Below are 20,427 nucleotides of genomic sequence, written 5' to 3' on the forward strand. Positions count from 1 at the left end.
CAGTTCTGTGTATCAATGATGTGTATCAGTTCTGTGTATCGGTTCTGTTTATCAGTTCTGTGTATCAGTTCTGTGTATCAGTTCGGGGTATCAGTTCTGTGTGTCAGTTCAGTGTATCAGTTCTGTGTATCAGTGCTGTGTATCCATTATGTGCATCAGTTCTGTGTATCAGTTCTTGTTATCGGTTCTGCGTATCAGTACTGTGTATCAGTTCTGGTTATCGGTTCTGCGTATCAGTTCTGTGCATCAGTACTGTGTATAGTTTCTTTGTATCAGTTCCGTGTATCGGTTCTGTGTATCGGTTCTGTGTGTCAGGTCTGTGTATCAGTTCTGTGTATCAGTTCTGGGTATCAGTTCTGTGTATCAGTTCTATGTATCAGTTCAGTGTATCCATCCTGTGTTTCGGTTCTGTGTATCAGTTCTGTGTATCCATTCTGTGTACCAGTTCTGGGTATCAGTTCTGTGTATCATTTCTTTGCATCCATTATGTGTATCAGTTCTGGGTATTAGTTCTGTGTATCCATTCTGTGTATCAGTTCTGGGTTTCAGTTCTGTGTATCAGTTGTGTGTATCAGTTCCGTGTATCCATTCTGTGTTTCAGTTCTGGGTATCAGTTCTGTGTATCAGTTGTGTGTATTAGTGGTGTGTATCAGTTTCGTGTATCCATTCTGTGTATCAGTTCTGTGTATCGGTTCTGGGTATCAGTTCTGGGTATCCATTCTGTATATCAGTTGTGTGTATCCCTTCGGTGTATCAGTTCTTGGTATGAGTTCTGGGTATCAGTTCAGTGTATCCATTCTGTGTTTCGGTTCTGTGTATCAGTTCTGTGTATCCATTCTGTGTACCAGTTCTGGGTATCAGTTCTGTGTATCATTTCTTTGCATCCATTATGTGTATCGGTTCTGGGTATCAGTTCTGTGTATCCATTCTGTATATCAGTTGTGTGTATCAGTTGTGTGTATCCCTTCGGTGTATCAGTTCTTGTTATGAGTTCTGGGTATCAGTTCTGTGTATCGGTTTCTGTGTATCAGTTTTGTGTATCCATTCTGTGTTAAAGTTCTGTGTTTAAGTTATGTGTATCAGTTGTGTGTATCAGTTGTGTGTATCAGTTCTGTGTATCAGTTGTGTGTATCAGTTGTGTGTATCAGTTCTGTGTATCCATTATGTGTATCGTTTCTGTGTATCAGTTCTGTGTATCAGTTCCTGTGTCAGTTCAGTTTGTGTATCAGTTCTGTGTATCTGTTTTCTGTATCGGTTCTGTGGAACAGTGATTTTAATGATTGATTAGTGGTATATACTAATATCGTCCCAGGACTTTGCTCCCTGCGATGTGGATAGTCTTGTGAAGGACCTCTGACCCCACTGACCGGGTCTGGTTTGGCTGTTGTCCACCGATATACACATCCAGTGTTCCTGGGGAGGACAGATTCTCTTATATAACCTTGGGGAATTGAATTATGAATGTTTATCACACAAAATTGCATTGAGAAAACTTAAGATATAAAATATCTTGTCCTGAATGTATATATAGTGAAATACCGAAAGATAAGCAGAACAAAGGCAAGAGACTTCATATGTCTACTAACCTTCACATATGACCCAGCCGCTGGACTCCTGCCAGACTGCCATGTTGTCGGACACAATGGTCAGGTTGACGTGCATGGTAGTTCCAGAGGCCAAGCTTACTCGGTCAAATGCCGTCAGCTGCAGTCTGGGGGTGGGCACTGATGATGTTTTCCACGCAATATACACTTGGACTACCTTAAGTAAAAGGACATATCATCACTACTACACCTTTGAAGATACTTTCATTTGACACCTTGAAATCATGTGAGTTTGAGGAATCTCATTAACACAAACACCAAACAAGAAGGTCACGCGCATGAAATTCGCTTTTGACTGTATATGAGCTTTGCATTGAGGTTCGACAAGATATGTATGAAGTCTATTCGCTCGCCACATACGACAACAGTTCGATAGAAAGAGGTCCGACATTATATTATGAGGTATATTCACTCGTCACATACGACAACAGTTCGAAAGAAAGAGGTCCGACAATATGTTGACCTGGTATATTCAATCGCAAGGTGCAACTACAGTTCGATAGAACGAGGTCCGACAAAATATGTACGAGGTCTATTCACTCGCCATATAGGACAACAGTTCGATAGGACGAGGTCCGACAATATATTATGAGGTATATTCACTCGTCACATACGAATGTTGCATTAATATATCTGATTATAATTCATACTATATTCAAATCGAACTTGTAAAAAGACTTTGGCGCAGTTTGAATCAGCATGATATGACTGTTTTACCATGTCTTGAAGAGATTAACACGTTGCTAGTTACACTATTCCGTACACTGACAATACACCCGCCTGTCCAGCATCAGTGGACGGTAAATCAGGTCTACACAAGGATGTATCAACACCAACGTCTTCTATATTTCTTCTGTGTATTTGATTTTTTCTGCATAACTGTTCCATCAGTGGCAACTGTTGTAACAGGCAACTGTTGTAGGAGTAGTGTTGTAACGGGAAACTGCTGTAAGAGTACTGTTGTAACAGGCAACTGTTGTAAGAGGACTGGACAACAGTACTCTTACAACAGTTGCCTGTTACAACAGTACTCCTACAACAGTTGCCTGTTACAACAGTACTCCTACAACAGTTGCCACTGATGGAACAGTTATGTAGAAAGACATGAAATACACAGAAGAAATATAGAAGACGTTGGTGTTGATACATCCTTGTTGTAACAGGCAACTGTTGTAAGAGTACTGTTATAACAGAGAACTGTTGTAAGAGTACTGTTGTAACAGGCAACTGTTGTAAGAGTACTGTTGTAACTGGCATCTATTGTAAGAGTACTGTTGTAACAGGCAACTGTTGTAAGTGTACTGTTGTAACAGGCAACTGCTGTAAGAGTACTGTTGTAACAGGCAACTGTTGTTAGAGAACTGTTGTAACAGGCAACTGTTGTAAGAGTACTGTTGTAATAGTACTGTTGTAACAGGCAACAGCAGTAAGAGTACTGTTGTAAGAGGCAACTGTTGTAAGAGGAATGTTGTAACAGGCAACAGCTGTAAGAGTACTATTGTAAAGGCATCTGTTGTAAGAGGACTGTTGCAACAGGCAACTGTTGTAAGAGTACTGTTGTTAGAGGCAACTGTGGTAAGAGTATTGTTGTAACAGGCAACTGTTGTAAGAGTACTGTTGTAACAGGGAACTGTTGTAAGAGTACTGTTGTAACAGGCAACTGATGTAAGAGTACTGTTGTAACAGGGAACTGTTGTAAGAGTACTGTTGTAAGAGGCAACTGTTGTAAGAGGACTCTTGCAAAAGGCAACTGTTGTAAGAGTACTTTTGTTAGAGGCAACTATTGTAAGAGTATTGTTGTAACAGGCAACTGCTGTAAGAGTTCTGTTGTAAGAGGCAACTGCTGTAAGAGTACTGTTGTAACAGGCAACTGTTGTAAGAGTACTGTTGTAAGGAGGCAACTGTTGTAAGAGTACTGTTGTAACAGGCAACTGTTGTAAGAGTACTGTTGTAACAGGCAACTGTTGTAAGAGTACTGTTGTAACAGGCAACTGTTGTAAGAGTACTGTTGTAACAGGCAACTGTTGTAAGAGTACTGTTGTAACAGGTAACTGTTGTAAGAGTACTGTTGTAAGAGGCAACTGTTGTAAGAGTACTGTTGTAACAGGCAACTGTTGTAAGTGTACTGTTGTAAGAGGCAACTGTTGTAAGAGTACTGTTGTAAGAGGCAACTGTTGTAAGAGTACTGTTGTAACAGGCAACTGTTGTAAGAGTACTGTTGTAACAGGCAACTGTTGTAAGAGTACTGTTGTAAAGGCACTGTTGTACTGTTGTAACAGGGAACTGTTGTAAGAGTACTGTTGTAACAGGCAACTGTTGTAAGAGTACTGTTGTAAGAGGCAACTGTTGTAAGAGTACTGTTGTAACAGGAACTGTTGTAAGAGTACTGTTGTAACAGGCAACTGTTGTAAGAGTACTGTTGTAAGAGGCAACTGTTGTAAGAGTACTGTTGTAAAGAGCAACTGTTGTAAGAGTACTGTTGTAACAGGGAACTGTTGTAAGAGTACTGTTGTAACTGTTGTAACAGAGTACTGTTGTAACAGGCAACTGTTGTAAGAGTACTGTTGTAACAGGGAACTGTTGTAAGAGTACTGTTGTAACAGGCAACTGTTGTAAGAGTACTGTTGTAACAGGGAACTGTTGTAAGAGTACTGTTGTAACAGGCAACTGTTGTAAGAGTACTGTTGTAAGAGGCAACTGTTGTAAGAGTACTGTTGTAACAGGCAACTGTTGTAAGAGTACTGTTGTAACAGGCAACTGTTGTAAGAGTACTGTTGTAACAGGCAACTGTTGTAAGAGTACTTGTAACAGGCAACTGTTGTAAGAGTACTGTTGTAAGAGTACTGTTGTAAAGGTACTGTTGTAACAGGTTGTTGTAAGAGTACTGTTGTAACAGGCAACTGTTGTAAAGAGTACTGTTGTAACACTGGGCAACTGTTGTAAGAGTACTGTTGTAAGAGGCAACTGTTGTAAGAGTACTGTTGAGCAACTGTTGTAAGAGTACTGTTGTAACAGGGAACTGTTGTAAGAGTACTGTTGTAAGTTGTAAGAGTACTGTTGTAACAGGCAACTGTTGTAAGAGTACTGTTGTAACAGGCAACTGTTGTAAGAGTACTGTTGTAAGAGGCAACTGTTGTAAGAGTACTGTTCTAAGAGCACTGTTGTAAGAGTACTGTTGTAACAGGGAACTGTTGTAAGAGTACTGTTGTAACAGGCAACTGTTGTAAGAGTACTGTTGTAACAGGCAACTGTTGTAAGAGTACTGTTGTAACAGGCAACTGTTGTAAGAATACTGTTGTAACAGGGAACTGTTGTAAGAGTACTGTTGTAAGAGGCAACTGTTGTAAGAGTACTGTTGTAAGAGGCAACTGTTGTAAGAGTACTGTTGTAACAGACAACTGTTGTAAGAGTACTGTTGTAACAGGCAACTGTTGTAAGAGCACTGTTGTAAGAGTACTGTTGTAACAGGCAACTGTTGTAAGAGTACTGTTGTAAGAGCACTGTTGTAAGAGTACTGTTGTAACAGGCAACTGTTGTAAGAGTACTGTTGTAACAGGCAACTGTTGTAAGAGTACTGTTGTAACAGGTTGTAAGAACTGTTGTAAAGAGTACTGTTGTAAAGGCAACTGTTGTAAGAGTACTGTTGTAACAGGCAACTGTTGTAAGGAATACTGTTGTAACAGGCAACTGTTGTAAGAGTACTGTTGTAAGAGGCAACTGTTGTAAGAGTACTGTTGTAAGAGGCAACTGTTGTAGGAGTACTGTTGTAACAGGCAACTGTTGTAAGAGTACTGTTGTAACAGGCAACTGTTGTAAGAGTACTGTTGTAACAGGCAACTGTTGTAAGAGTACTGTTGTAACAGGCAAACTGTGTTGTGTAAGAGCACTGTTGTAAGAGTACTGTTGTAAGAGGCAACTGTTGTAAGAGTACTGTTGTAACAGGCAACTGTTGTAAGAGTACTGTTGTAACAGGCAACTGTTGTAAGAGTACTGTTGTAAGAGTACTGTTGTAACAGGCAACTGTTGTAAGTGTACTGTTGTAACAGGCAACTGTTGTAAGAGTACTGTTGTAACAGGCAACTGTTGTAAGAGCAACTGTTGTAAGAGTACTGTTGTAACAGGCAACTGTTGTAAGAGTACTGTTGTAACAGGCAACTGTTGTAAGAGTACTGTTGTAACAGGCAACTGTTGTAAGAGTACTGTTGTAACAGGCAACTGTTGTAAGAGTACTGTTGTAACAGGGAACTGTTGTAAGAGTACTGTTGTAACAGGGAACTGTTGTAAGAGTACTGTTGTAACAGGCAACTGTTGTAAGAGTACTGTTGTAACAGGGAACTGTTGTAAGAGTACTGTTGTAAGAGTACTGTTGTAACAGACTGTTGTAACAACTGTTGTAAGAGTACTGTTGTAACAGGCAACTGTTGTAAGAACTGTTGTAACAGGCAACTGTTGTAAGAGTACTGTTGTAACAGGCAACTGTTGTAAGAGTACTGTTGTAACAGGAACTGTTGTAAGAGTACTGTTGTAACAGGCAACTGTTGTAAGAGTACTGTTGTAACAGGCAACTGTTGTAAGAGTACTGTTGTAACAGGGAACTGTTGTAAGAGTACTGTTGTAAGAGGCAACTGTTGTAAGAGTACTGTTGTAAAAGGCAACTGTTGTAAGAGTACTGTTGTAAGAGGCAACTGTTGTAAGAGTACTGTTGTAACAGGCAACTGTTGTAAGAGTACTGTTGTAACAGGGAACTGTTGTAAGAGTACTGTTGTAACAGGCAACTGTTGTAAGAGTACTGTTGTAACAGGCAACTGTTGTAAGAGTACTGTTGTAACAGGCAACTGTTGTAAGAGTACTGTTGTAAGAGGCAACTGTTGTAAGAGTACTGTTGTAACAGGCAACTGTTGTAAGAGTACTGTTGTAAGAGGCAACTGTTGTAAGAGTACTGTTGTAACAGGCAACTGTTGTAAGAGTACTGTTGTAACAGGCAACTGTTGTAAGAGCAACTGTTGTAACAGGCAACAGGCAACTGTTGTAAGAGTACTGTTGTAACAGGGAACTGTTGTAAGAGCACTGTTGTAAGAGTACTGTTGTAACAGGGAACTGTTGTAAGAGTACTGTTGTAACAGGCAACTGTTGTAAGAGTACTGTTGTAACAGGCAACTGTTGTAAGAGTACTGTTGTAAGAGCAACTGTTGTAAGAGCAACTGTTGTAAGAGGAACTGTTGTAACAGGGAACTGTTGTAAAAGGAGTACTGTTGTAGTACAGTTGCAACTGTTGTAAGGCAACTGTTGTAACAGGGAACAACTGTTGTAAGAGTACTGTTGTAAGAGGCAACTGTTGTAAGAGTACTGTTGTAAGGCAACTGTTGTAAGAACTGTTGTAACAGGCAACTGTTGTAAGAGTACTGTTGTAACAGGGAACTGTTGTAAGAGTACTGTTGTAACTGTTGTAAGAGTACTGTTGTAAGAGTACTGTTGTAACAGGGAACTGTTGTAAGAGTACTGTTGTAACAGGCAACTGTTGTAAGAGTACTGTTGTAACAGAGGCAACTGTTGTAAGAGTACTGTTGTAAGAGGCAACTGTTGTAAGAGTACTGTTGTAACAGGTTGTAAACTGTTGTAACAGGCAACTGTTGTAAGAGTACTGTTGTAAGAGGCAACTGTTGTAAGAGTACTGTTGTAACTGTTGTACTGAGCACTGTTGTAAAGAGCAACTGTTGTAAGAGGCAACTGTTGTAAGAGTACTGTTGTAAGAGGCAACTGTTGTAAAGCAGGGAACTGTTGTAAGAGTACTGTTGTAACAGGAACTGTTGTAAGAGTACTGTTGTAACAGGCAACTGTTGTAAGAGTACTGTTGTAACAGGCAACTGTTGTAAGAGTACTGTTGTAACAGGCAACTGTTGTAAGAGTACTGTTGTAACAGGCAACTGTTGTAAGAGTACTGTTGTAACAGGCAACTGTTGTAAGAGTAACTGTTGTAAGAGGCAACTGTTGTAAGAGTACTGTTGTACTGCAACTGTTGTAAGAGTACTGTTGTAAGAGGCAACTGTTGTAAGAGTACTGTTGTAACAGGCAACTGTTGTAAGAGTACTGTTGTAAGAGGCAACTGTTGTAAGAGTACTGTTGTAACAGGCAACTGTTGTAAGAGTACTGTTGTAACAGGCAACTGTTGTAAGAGTACTGTTGTAACAGGGAACTGTTGTAAGAGTACTGTTGTAACAGGCAACTGTTGTAAGAACTGTTGTAACAGGCAACTGTTGTAAGAGTACTGTTGTAACAGGGAACTGTTGTAAGAGTACTGTTGTAACTGTAAGTAAACTGTTGTAAAGAACTGTTGTAAGAGGGTACTGTTGTAACAGGCAACTGTTGTAACAGGCAACTGTTGTAAGAGTACTGTTGTAACAGGCAACTGTTGTAAGAGTACTGTTGTAACAGGCAACTGTTGTAAGAGTACTGTTGTAAGAGGCAACTGTTGTAAGAGTACTGTTGTAACAGGCAACTGTTGTAAGAGTACTGTTGTAAGAGACTGTTGTAACAGGCAACTGTTGTAAGAGTACTGTTGTAACAGGCAACTGTTGTAAGAGTACTGTTGTAAGAGCACTGTTGTAAGAGTACTGTTGTAACAGGGAACTGTTGTAAGAGTACTGTTGTAACAGGCAACTGTTGTAAGAGTACTGTTGTAACAGGCAACTGTTGTAAGAGTACTGTTGTAACAGGCAACTGTTGTAAGAGTACTGTTGTAAGAGCACTGTTGTAACACTGTTGTAAGGCAACTGTTGTAAGAGTACTGTTGTAACAGGCAACTGTTGTAAGAGTACTGTTGTAACAGGCAACTGTTGTAAGAGTACTGTTGTAAGAGCAACTGTTGTAAGAGCAACTGTTGTAAAGAGCAACTGTTGTAAGAGTACTGTTGTAAGAGGCAACTGTTGTAAGAGTACTGTTGTAAAGGCAACTGTTGTAAGAGTACTGTTGTAACAGGCAACTGTTGTAAGAGTACTGTTGTAACAGGCAACTGTTGTAAGAGTACTGTTGTAACAGGGAACTGTTGTAAGAGCTACTGTTGTAAGAGGCAACTGTTGTAAGAGCACTGTTGTAAAGCACTGTTGTGTTGTACTGTTGTAACAGGAAACTGTTCTAAGAGTACTGTTGTAAGAGCACTGTTGTAAGAGTACTGTTGTAACAGGGAACTGTTGTAAGAGTACTGTTGTACGAGACATCTGTTGTAACAGGGAACTGTTGTAACAGGCAACTGTTGTAACAGGCAACTGTTGTAAGAGTACTGTTGTAATAGGGAACTGTTGTAAGAGTACTGTTGTAAGAGCAACTGTTGTAAGAGCAACTGTTGTAAGAGTACTGTTGTAAGAGGCAACTGTTGTAAGAGTACTGTTGTAACAGGCAACTGTTGTAAGAGTACTGTTGTAACAGAGAACTGTTGTAAGAGTACTGTTGTAAGAGGAACTGTTGTAACAGGCAACTGTTGTAAGAGTACTGTTGTAACAGGCAACTGTTGTAAGAGTACTGTTGTAAGAGGCAACTGTTGTAAGAGTACTGTTGTAACAGGCAACTGTTGTAAGAGTACTGTTGTAACAGGCAACTGTTGTAAGAGTACTGTTGTAAGAGGCAACTGTTGTAAGAGTACTGTTGTAACAGGCAACTGTTGTAAGAGTACTGTTGTAACAGGCAACTGTTGTAAGAGTACTGTTGTAAGAGGGAACTGTTGTAAGAGCACTGTTGTAAGAGCACTGTTGTAAGAGTACTGTTGTAACAGGCAACTGTTGTAAGAGTACTGTTGTAAGAGGCAACTGTTGTAAGAGTACTGTTGTAACAGGCAACTGTTGTAAGAGTACTGTTGTAACAGGCAACTGTTGTAAGAGTACTGTTGTAACAGGCAACTGTTGTAAGAGTACTGTTGTAACAGGCAACTGTTGTAAGAGTACTGTTGTAACAGGCAACTGTTGTAACAGGCAACTGTTGTGAAAGAGTACTGTTGTAAGAGTACTGTTGCAACTGTTGTAAGAGTACTGTTGTAACAGGGAACTGTTGTAAGAGTACTGTTGTAACAGGCAACTGTTGTAAGAGTACTGTTGTAACAGGCAACTGTTGTAAGAGTACTGTTGTAACAGGCAACTGTTGTAAGAGTACTGTTGTAAGAGGCAACTGTTGTAAGAGTACTGTTGTAACAGGCAACTGTTGTAAGAGTACTGTTGTAACAGGCAACTGTTGTAAGAGTACTGTTGTAACAGGCAACTGTTGTAAGAGTACTGTTGTAAGGCAACTGTTGTAAGAGTACTGTTGTAACAGGCAACTGTTGTAAGAGTACTGTTGTAACAGGCAACTGTTGTAAGAGTACTGTTGTAACAGGCAACTGTTGTAAGAGTACTGTTGTAACAGGCAACTGTTGTAAGAGTACTGTTGTAAACAGGCAACTGTTGTAAAGGGAACTGTTGTAACAGGCAACTGTTGTAAGAGCACTGTTGTAAGAGTACTGTTGTAACAGGCAACTGTTGTAAGAGTACTGTTGTAACAGGCAACTGTTGTAAGAGTACTGTTGTAACAGGCAACTGTTGTAAGAGTACTGTTGTAACAGGCAACTGTTGTAAGAGTACTGTTGTAATAGGGAACTGTTGTAAGAGCACTGTTGTAAGAGCACTGTTGTAACAGGCAACTGTTGTAAGAGTACTGTTGTAACAGGCAACTGTTGTAAGAGTACTGTTGTAACAGGCAACTGTTGTAAGAGTACTGTTGTAACAGGCAACTGTTGTAAGAGTACTGTTGTAACAGGCAACTGTTGTAAGAGTACTGTTGTAACAGGCAACTGTTGTAAGAGCAGGCAACTGTTGTAAGAGTACTGTTGTAACAGGCAACTGTTGTAAGAGTACTGTTGTAAAGAGCAACTGTTGTAAGAGTACTGTTGTAAGGAGCAACTGTTGTAAGAGTACTGTTGTAACAGGCAACTGTTTGTAAGAGTACTGTTGTAACAGGCAACTGTTGTAAGAGTACTGTTGTAACACAACTGTTGTAAGAGTAAGAGTACTGTTGTAACAGGCAACTGTTGTAAGAGTACTGTTGTAACAGGGAACTGTTGTAAGAGTACTGTTGTAAGAGCCATCTGTTGTAAGAGTACTGTTGTAAGAGTACTGTTGTAACAGGGAACTGTTGTAAGAGCACTGTTGTAACAGGCAACTGTTGTAAAAGCACTGTTGTAAGAGTACTGTTGAAACAGGCAACTGTTGTAAGAGTACTGTTGTAAGAGGCAACTATTGTAAGAGTACTGTTGTAATAGGCAACTGTTGTAAGAGTACTGTTGAAACAGGCAACTGTTGTAAGAGTACTGTTGTAAGAGGCAACTGTTGTAAGAGTACTGTTGTAACAGGCAACTGTTGTAAGAGTACTGTTGTAACAGGCAACTGTTGTAACAGGCAACTGTTGTAAGAGCACTGTTGTAAGAGCAACTGTTGTAAGAGGCAACTGTTGTAAGAGTACTGTTGTAAGAGGCAACTGTTGTAAGAGTACTGTTGTAACAGGCAACTGTTGTAAGAGTACTGTTGTAACAGGCAACTGTTGTAAGAGTACTGTTGTAACAGGCAACTGTTGTAAGAGTACTGTTGTAAGAGGCAACTGTTGTAAGAGTACTGTTGTAACAGGCAACTGTTGTAAGAGTACTGTTGTAACAGGCAACTGTTGTAAGAGTACTGTTGTAACAGGCAACTGTTGTAAGAGTACTGTTGTAACAGGCAACTGTTGTAAGAGTACTGTTGTAACAGGCAACTGTTGTAAGAGTACTGTTGTAACAGGCATGTGTACGCCAACGCTATCTCCCATTCTTCCCCCATGGAATATACCAGGAACAGACGTGTACGCCAACGCTTTCTCCCGACCTTCCCCCGTGGAATATACCAGGAACAGACGTGTACGCCAACACACTCTCCTGACATTTCCCCATGGAATACACCTAGCACAGACGTGTACACCAACGCTCTCTCCCGACCTTCTCCCGTGGAATATACCAGGAACAGACGTGTACGCCAACACACTCTCCCGACATTTCCCCATGGAATACACCCAGCACAGACGTGTACGCCAACGCTTAATCTAGCCACTACTCTGAATGAACTCGGTGACTTATGAATGGAACAACATGAGTCAGGATATTCTTTACCAACCTGATGTTATGTCGATAATCTGGCATATGTAATCGTGCTATTCCAGTCTTGCTATGATCCTCACACCCAGACACAAACCCTTAACAATTTTATCAGATCGACAGGTCGATCAACACAAATAAATCCTGTTACCTCATCAGCATCATACGGTCCGAGATTCTCGACCATGACCTTGACCCAGCCATCTTGACCTGCCTGAACTGTGTCCTTGACCTCCATGTCTGCGTACCGGAACCTTGAGTAAGACAGCCCGTAACCGAAGGGAAAGAGTATGTTGGTGTTGGTGTAGCGGTAGGTGCGGCCATGCATGGAGTAGTCCGTCATGGCGGGGAACTGGTGGATTACACACAGAATAAACACTAGGACTCAACCACAATGAACGACATGTGTGACATGCGGTGTTTGTACATTGCTGTGTTTGAACTGAGACACCTGAAGATCCGGGTTAAAATTTGTTTTCAGCAACCTATAGTTGTCGCAAGAGGAGACTTACGGGGCCGGGTGGTCAGGTTCGCTGACTTGTTGGCACATGTCATCGTATCGTACTTTTGTAAATCGTGCTTTTGATCACTGGATTTTCTGGTGGAGATTCAAATATTTGCAGATCGTCGTCATGCACATTGTTGAGTGCGGCGTTAAACAACTAGCATACAACCTGTAACTGTTACTCGCCACCATTTAAATTGAATTCTTAATTTCAATGACTGTTTCTTAAATTGAGTAAACTTCGATCACACTTTTACCTTCCATCGAGTAAAGTTTTGAACAATAAATGGCCAGGTATTTGGTAATCTCCCTGCGGGTACCGCGCCTGGGCCGGAGTTGCTCAACACTCTTCTCAGCGCCTCCCCCCGTGGCCTGGGCAGGATAGAATACCTCCATGATAGCCTTGATTCGGCTTTGGTCCATCGCCCACGTCATGTTCAGGGGTCCGGCGTTGAACAGAAGGACGACAACAGGAGCATCACCACCTGCCCAGTATTTGGGATTATGCCAAAATATAGTTTATAGTATATAATATAAAGCATATACTGTAATTTGAGTGTATTACATTTCATATATGTTACGGCGGTTCTCTACAAAATGACCCCAGTGCTTGCGTCATCAGCAGGATCCGTGTTTAAAGATGTCTTAAACAACCCAGTCCCTCGCTGTATACCAACTCGTGACTTGAAATAAACCAACAGGTTTGTTTCCTACTTTTGTACACTGCATCGCCGAGGAGCTCGAACTGGTATTCAGGTAGTTGAAGATTTGGTCTGTCGTTGCCTTCAGATTCCAGGTCGCTACCTGCAGCAAACACTCGCTGATGAACCAGGAAAGGAAACTTATGGACAGCGACAAGTTTAAGATGTGTTCGCTTGTTATGTTTTCGCCGAGGGACATTTCGGGAAAATACCCTATAAAACACCCTGCCTCTAAATAGTGACACAACTATCGCTTTCATCACTTGCTTGATAACGGTGTTAGGACCTCCACCAATACGTCCCTCCCACTGTTATAAAGAAGTTGTTCATCCATATATTGTTATCCTTCCTAGCTAACGCTTTCGTTGTGTTATTTGTATATCCTTGGATATGTTTTTGGGTCACTGCTGCCCTGGTTAAATGCAAAGACAAAGGTTATATGTGTTGCTGACCAGTACACAGAGTATTTTTCATCAAGTTGAAAGATAAAAATGTAGATGTGTAAACTGTTTGACCCACCCAATCCCAGCGTGACGAAGACGATGTCGGCCCCGGTGACTGCCCAGGCCACGCCGCTACTGTTGTAGTTGAGGCAGGGGGTGGAGCTGCATCCCTCTACAGCCCGGATGTGGGTGGCCAGGTCAGCCAAGCCCGTGACAGTCAATGACATCCAACTGGGGTCTGTGTCCGGGGCGTACCCTCCCATTGTAGCTTTGCCTTGGAACACCAGCGGACCAACAGCCTGCATACGATTCACTGTCACTCAATGCTGATGTTTTCAAGGCAATTGTACATTGAATACAGAACCGACTGGACTATTTGCCAGTCAACCGGATATCCAATACAAGTAGGTTAATGTGCCCTTTGCCCATCAGATAACAGAAGCCGTGTGTGTACCAACACCTGAGCACATCCTGTCTTGGAAGATCTACGTGTATCTACATACTCGGTATCTTACGGTCTGTGTCCCAACTATATGTATTTGCAGATCTATGTCTCATTGCATATCAGGCATCAGTAGATATATTTCACACTGTATATCCGATGTTTGTAGGTTTATGTATCCCCACATGTCAGTATGTACTCATAGATGTGTGGGGCCTTACTTATCTCGTATTCGTCTGTGTCTCCCAGGTTTTCCACTGGTCTATTGTCTGTATGTCCCAGGTTCTCCACTGGTCTATTGTCTGTATGTCCCAGTTTCTCCACTGCTCTATTGTCTATGTCTCCCAGTTTCTCCACTGGTCTATTGTCTGTATGTCTCAGTTTCTCCACTGCTCTATTGTCTATGACTCCCAGTTTTTCCACTGCTCTATTGTCTGTATGTCCCAGTTTCTCCACTGGTCTATTGTCTATGTCTCCCAGTTTCTCCACTGCTCTATTGTCTGTATGTCTCAGTTTCTCCACTGCTCTATTGTCTATGTCTCCCAGTTTCTCCACTGGTCTATTGTCTGTATGTCTCAGTTTCTTCACTGGTCATTTGTCTATGTCTACCAGTTTCTCCACTGGTCTATTCTCTATGGCTCTCAGTTTCTCCACTGGTCTATTGTCTGTTTCTTACATTTTCTCTACTGGTCTATTGTCTATATCTCCCAGTTTCTCTACTGGTCTATTGTCTGTATCTCCCAGTTTCTCCACTGCTCTATTGTCTGTATCTCCCAGTTTCTCTACTGGTCTATTGTCTGTATCTCCCAGTTTCTCCACTGGTCTATTGTCTATGTCACCCAGTTTCTCCACTGGTCTATTGTCTATGTCGCCAAGTTTCTCCACTGGTCTATTGCCTATATCTCCTTGTTTATCCACTGGTCTATTGTCTATGTCTACCAGTTTCTCCACTGCTCTATTGTCTGTATGTCTCAGTTTCTCCACTGCTCTATTGTCTATGTCTCCCAGTTTTTCCACTGGTCTATTGTCTGTATGTCCCAGTTTCTCCACTGGTCTATTGTCTGTATGTCTCAGTTTCTTCACTGGTCATTTGTCTATGTCTACCAGTTTCTCCACTGGTCTATTCTCTATGGCTCTCAGTTTCTCCACTGGTCTATTGTCTGTTTCTTACATTTTCTCTACTGGTCTATTGTCTGTATCTCCCAGTTTCTCCACTGGTCTATTGTCTATATCTCCCAGTTTCACTACTGGTCTATTGTCTGTATCTCCCAGTTTCTCCACTGGTCTATTGTCTGTGTCTCCCAGTTTCTCCACTGGTCTATTGTCTATGTCCAGTTTCTCCACTGGTCTATTGTCTATGTCACCCAGTTTCTCCACTGCTCTATTGTCTATATCTCCTAGTTTCTCCACTGGTCTATTGTCTATGTCTCCCAGTTTCTCCACTGCTCTATTGTCTGTATGTCTCAGTTTCTCCACTGCTCTATTGTCTATGTCTACCAGTTTTTCCACTGGTCTATTGTCTGTATGTCCCAGTTTCTCCACTGGTCTATTGTCTATGTCTCCCAGTTTCTCCACTGGTCTATTGTCTGTATGTCTCAGTTTCTTCACTGGTCATTTGTCTATGTCTACCAGTTTCTCCACTGGTCTATTCTCTATATCTCTCAGTTTCTCCACTGGTCTATTGTCTATATCTCCCAGTTTCTCCACTGGTCTATTGTCTGTATCTCCCAGTTTCTCCACTGGTCTATTGTCTGTATCTCCCAGTTTCTCTACTGGTCTATTGTCTATATCACCCAGTTTCTCCACTGGTCTATTGTCTATGTCACCCAGTTTCTCCACTGGTCTATTGTCTATATCTCCTAGTTTCTCCACTGGTCTATTGTCTATGTCTCCTTGTTGTTTCTCCACTGCTCTATTGTCTGTATGTCTACTGGTTTCTCCACTTTCTGCTCTGTGTCTATGTCTACCAGTTTTTTCACTGGTCTATTGTCTGTATGTCCCAGTTTCTCCACTGGTCTATTGTCTATGTCTCCCAGTTTCTCCACTGGTCTATTGTCTGTATGTCTCAGTTTCTTCACTGGTCATTTGTCTATGTCTACCAGTTTCTCCACTGGTCTATTCTCTATGGCTCTCAGTTTCTCCACTGGTCTATTGTCTGTTTCTTACATTTTCTCTACTGGTCTATTGTCTGTATCTCCCAGTTTCTCTACTGGTCTATTGTCTATATCTCCCAGTTTCTCTACTGGTCTATTGTCTGTATCTCCCAGTTTCTCCACTGCTCTATTGTCTGTATCTCCCAGTTTCTCTACTGGTCTATTGTCTGTATCTCCCAGTTTCTCCACTGGTCTATTGTCTATGTCACCCAGTTTCTCCACTGGTCTATTGTCTATGTCACCCAGTTTCTCCACTGCTCTATTGTCTATATCTCCTAGTTTATCCACTGGTCTATTGTCTATGTCCACCAGTTTCTCCACTGCTCTATTGTCTGTATGTCTCAGTTTCTCCATTGCTCTATTGTCTATGTCTACCAGTTTTTCCACTGGTCTATTGTCTGTATGTCCCAGTTTCTCCACTGGTCTATTGTCTATGTCACCCAGTTTCTCCACTGGTCTATTGTCTATATCTCCCAGTTTCTCTACTGGTCTATTGTATGTATCTCCCAGTTTCTCTACTGGTCTATTGTCTTTATCTCCCTGTTTCTCCACTGGTCTATTCCCTATGTCTCCCAGTTTCTCCACTGGTCTGATTGTATGTGTTGCCATTTGAGGAATTGTTTCGTTTCAAATGTGTGTGACGTCAAATTGTTTAGATGTGATAAATGACTGCCAGCGTGGACTTACCGCTAGTGTGTTGTACTTCTTCTTCAGTGGCAGGAAACTGTCTTCGTTCTTTAACAGGACAAAAGACTTCATGGCTGCCTCAATGGCAAGGGCTCTGTGGTCACGTGACTCTATTACCGACAGGTTCAGTTGTGCATAAGGGTTAATTTCCGGTGGGTCAAACTCTCCAAGCCTCATTCTGGTGTAGAAGAGAGGTTTTACCCGCTCTCTGACCAAGTCTTCACTCAGTTTGCCTTGTTGGACTGCTTCGACTGGAAGACATATTGACTCACTGAACACTTGTACAATGGGGTTAGTGTTGGCGGCGATCTGTCATGTGGGGACAGACACATGCTTGTTTGGTGGACAGCTGGGGATGATGGTTCCAGTTGGCAAATCAGTAACACACAATTATTGTGATGAACAAATACTGTGATTAGCAGGTACTGTGATTAACAAATTCGGTCATCCATTGAGTTTAGTTTAGATGAATATTTATGTAGGATTTATGAACGGTAAATGTTAGTGTATATTTGGAGCACAGCAATACGACTGTGTAATTCTGACAGCATTTAGCAGATGCAGTAGTTCTTAAAATGGTGATACTAATTGTATTTACTCATGGACATCAATACTGGATGTTCTTCACTACGGCCAGATATCTCCAGATTGAGACCGGCCTCAATGCAGGTTGCCGCCGTGTCTACGCTGCTATTGGTGAAGTTGTGAGCTGTCATCACCTGCTCTGTCGCCCCCTGATCACTGATCACGTAGCCAGTAAACCCCCACTCCTTCCGCAGTACATCCGACAGGAGGCGTTTGTTTGCACACGACGGTATACCGTTGATGCTGCAACGACATGAAAGGTGACACATGGAGAACCCTGTCATTTCACGATACGTAGGGTGACACATGGAGAACCCTGTCATTTCACGATACGTAGGGTGACACATGGAGAACCCTGTCACTTCACGATACGTAGGGTGACACATGGAGAACCCTGTCATTTCACGATACGTAGGGTGACACATGGAGAACCCTGTCACTTCACGATACGTAGAAGGTGACACATGGGGAACCCTGTCACTTCACGATACGTAGGGTGACACATGGAGAACCCTGAAGATACGTAGGGTGACAGGTGACACATGGAGAAGCCTGTCACTTCACGATAAGTAGGGTGACTTGAAAGGTGACATGTGGAGAAGCCATCACTTCACTTGAAAGGGGACACATGGCTTTGCAGAAACACAGAAATGGAAAGACATTTTGAACATTTGGAGAAAAAAGGTTATCAGTTATTTGCCTTCAGGATATTTATATCTCCCAAATTTAGAATCTACTCTGAGAACCGAGTGAGGTCTTAAGAGTATTTATTGCACCATTTGAGTCTTATGCCAGAGGCGTTGCCATTTTATGTAATAATAATAATAAATTCAGATCTATAAAAGTAAGAAAGATAATCAGGGTAATTACATTATAGCTGACATAACTACTTATGGTTAACAAACTGACTTTTGCTAATTTATATGGACCAAATTCTGAAAACCCCACGTTTTACAACTCCATTTGCTGATATTGATGACTTTGAAAACGAATCCTTAGTAATCTTTGGCACTGGAACTTGGTTTTAAACCCACCAGTTGATCTTGAAAATTACAGAAATATTAATAACGCTAAAGTACGTAATGAAGTGAGTAGCGAAATATAAAACAATGACTTAAGAAATCTGCAGGGAACTTAATCCTTTAAATAGAAAACACAAATGGTGGAATCCAAAACCTAGACAACAGTCAAGACTCGATTTTTTCCTAGTTTCTGGATATTTAGCCAATCTCACAGTTTCCTCTGATATTCAGCCAGGATACACATGCGATCACTCGGTTAATACACTGGCCCTAAGTAACTCTTTGAGTAAGAATAGAGGAAAAGGTCACTGGAAACTCAACACATCTCTTTTGAGAATATATGAATACACTGATATCGTAAAAAAAACACTCTTTTAGAAACTAAGTTAGAATATGCGAAGAATATTTATAGTTCAGAAGACCAGTCTGACATTGAGGACCAAAACATAGAACTTCCTATCAGTGATCCACTGGTTTTGGAGACTTAACTCATGAAAGTTAGATTCAAAACCATTTCTTACGCAACCTATATTAAACAGAAAGAACATACTGATACTCTGCAGTTGGAAAACAAAGTTAATGAAAAGGGAGACGAAAAAGGACAACATTTTCAAGTAATCAATAAAGACTTCCTTACTGACTTGTCATCAGACAAATCAAAACTCGAAAGTATTAAACAAGAGTATATGAAAGATCTTGATTTTAAACCTAGATCCCTTTGGTGTGGAGAAGGTGGAAGGTACTTTTGCCACCTGGAAAACCGCCACTATACCAATAATTTAGTGAATTCCCTTATCGAAGACACTGAAGAAGAAGCTTTTGATGGTAAAGAAATAGTCAACGAACACAACCTTTCTATGACAATTTATATACAAGTATATCCTCTGGTGCTGCTACTGTTGATGCAAGAAATATTCTGAACACACAATATCACAGTTCCATCTCTTGATAGCCAAATGAGTGAAACATTGGGGAAAAAAACCTTGGATCTGAGAAAAATAGATTTGCAGTCAAATCATTAAAAACAACAACCCTCCTGTATTAGATGGATTTCCAATATACATCTATAAATTTGTTTGATTTTCAGACATAACAGCAGTTTTTTTAAAACGAATTACTACCTATTACAACCTTTACAGGAAGGAGGATGACACTTTACAGGCAGCAGTGCGACATCTTACAGGAACTAGGATGACGTTTAACAGGAGATAAGATGAAACTAATCAGGCAGTAGAGTGACACTTTACAGGAAGGAGGATGACACTTTACAGGCAGCAGTGCGACATCTTACAGGAACTAGGATGACGTTTAACAGGAGATAAGATGAAACTAATCAGGCAGTAGAGTGACACTTTACAGGAAGGAGGATGACACTTTACAGGCAGCAGTGCGACATCTTACAGGAACTAGGATGACGTTTAACAGGAGATAAGATGAAACTAATCAGGCAGTAGAGTGACACTTTACAGGAAGGAGGATGACACTTTACAGGCAGCAGTGCGACATCTTACAGGAACTAGGATGACGTTTAACAGGAGATAAGATGAAACTAATCAGGCAGTAGAGTGACACTTTACAGGAAGGAGGATGACACTTTACAGGCAGCAGTGCGACATCTTACAGGAACTAGGATGACGTTTAACAGGAGATAAGATGAAACTATTCAGGCAGTAGAGTGACACTTTACAGGGAAGGAGGATGACACTTTACAGGCAGCAGTGCGACATCTTACAGGAACTAGGATGACGTTTAACAGGAGATAAGATGAAACTAATCAGGCAGTAGAGTGACACTTTACAGGAAGGAGGGATGACACTTTACAGGCAGCAGTGCGACATCTTACAGGAACTAGGATGACGTTTAACAGGAGATAAGATGAAACTAATCAGGCAGTAGAGTGACACTTTACAGGAAGGAGGATGACACTTTACAGGCAGCAGTGCGACATCTTACAGGAACTAGGATGACGTTTAACAGGAGATAAGATGAAACTAATCAGGCAGTAGAGTGACACTTTACAGGAAGGAGGATGACACTTTACAGGCAGCAGTGCGACATCTTACAGGAACTAGGATGACGTTTAACAGGAGATAAGATGAAACTAATCAGGCAGTAGAGTGACACTTTACAGGAAGGAGGATGAC

General features: G+C 41.3%; 1 protein-coding gene across 1 annotated transcript in view; it reads right to left on the minus strand.

Annotated features, from left to right (window-relative positions):
- Window positions 1–1,655: 1,655 nt before the first annotated feature.
- Window positions 1,656–20,427, minus strand: part of LOC124279970 (probable beta-D-xylosidase 7) — a 42,816-nt gene continuing 24,044 nt past the window's right edge. Inside the window, 7 exon segments of the mRNA XM_046715855.1 lie at window positions 1,656–1,761; window positions 11,897–12,097; window positions 12,508–12,735; window positions 12,965–13,054; window positions 13,471–13,693; window positions 16,677–16,927; window positions 17,275–17,577. Of these exon segments, the coding sequence (XP_046571811.1) occupies window positions 11,907–12,097; window positions 12,508–12,735; window positions 12,965–13,054; window positions 13,471–13,693; window positions 16,677–16,927; window positions 17,275–17,577 (1,286 nt within the window). The 3' untranslated portion in view covers window positions 1,656–1,761; window positions 11,897–11,906.

Source organism: Haliotis rubra, unplaced genomic scaffold, assembly GCF_003918875.1.
Source record: "Haliotis rubra isolate DU_JTF1 unplaced genomic scaffold, ASM391887v1 Scf1070, whole genome shotgun sequence".
Lineage (NCBI taxonomy): Eukaryota > Metazoa > Mollusca > Gastropoda > Lepetellida > Haliotidae > Haliotis > Haliotis rubra.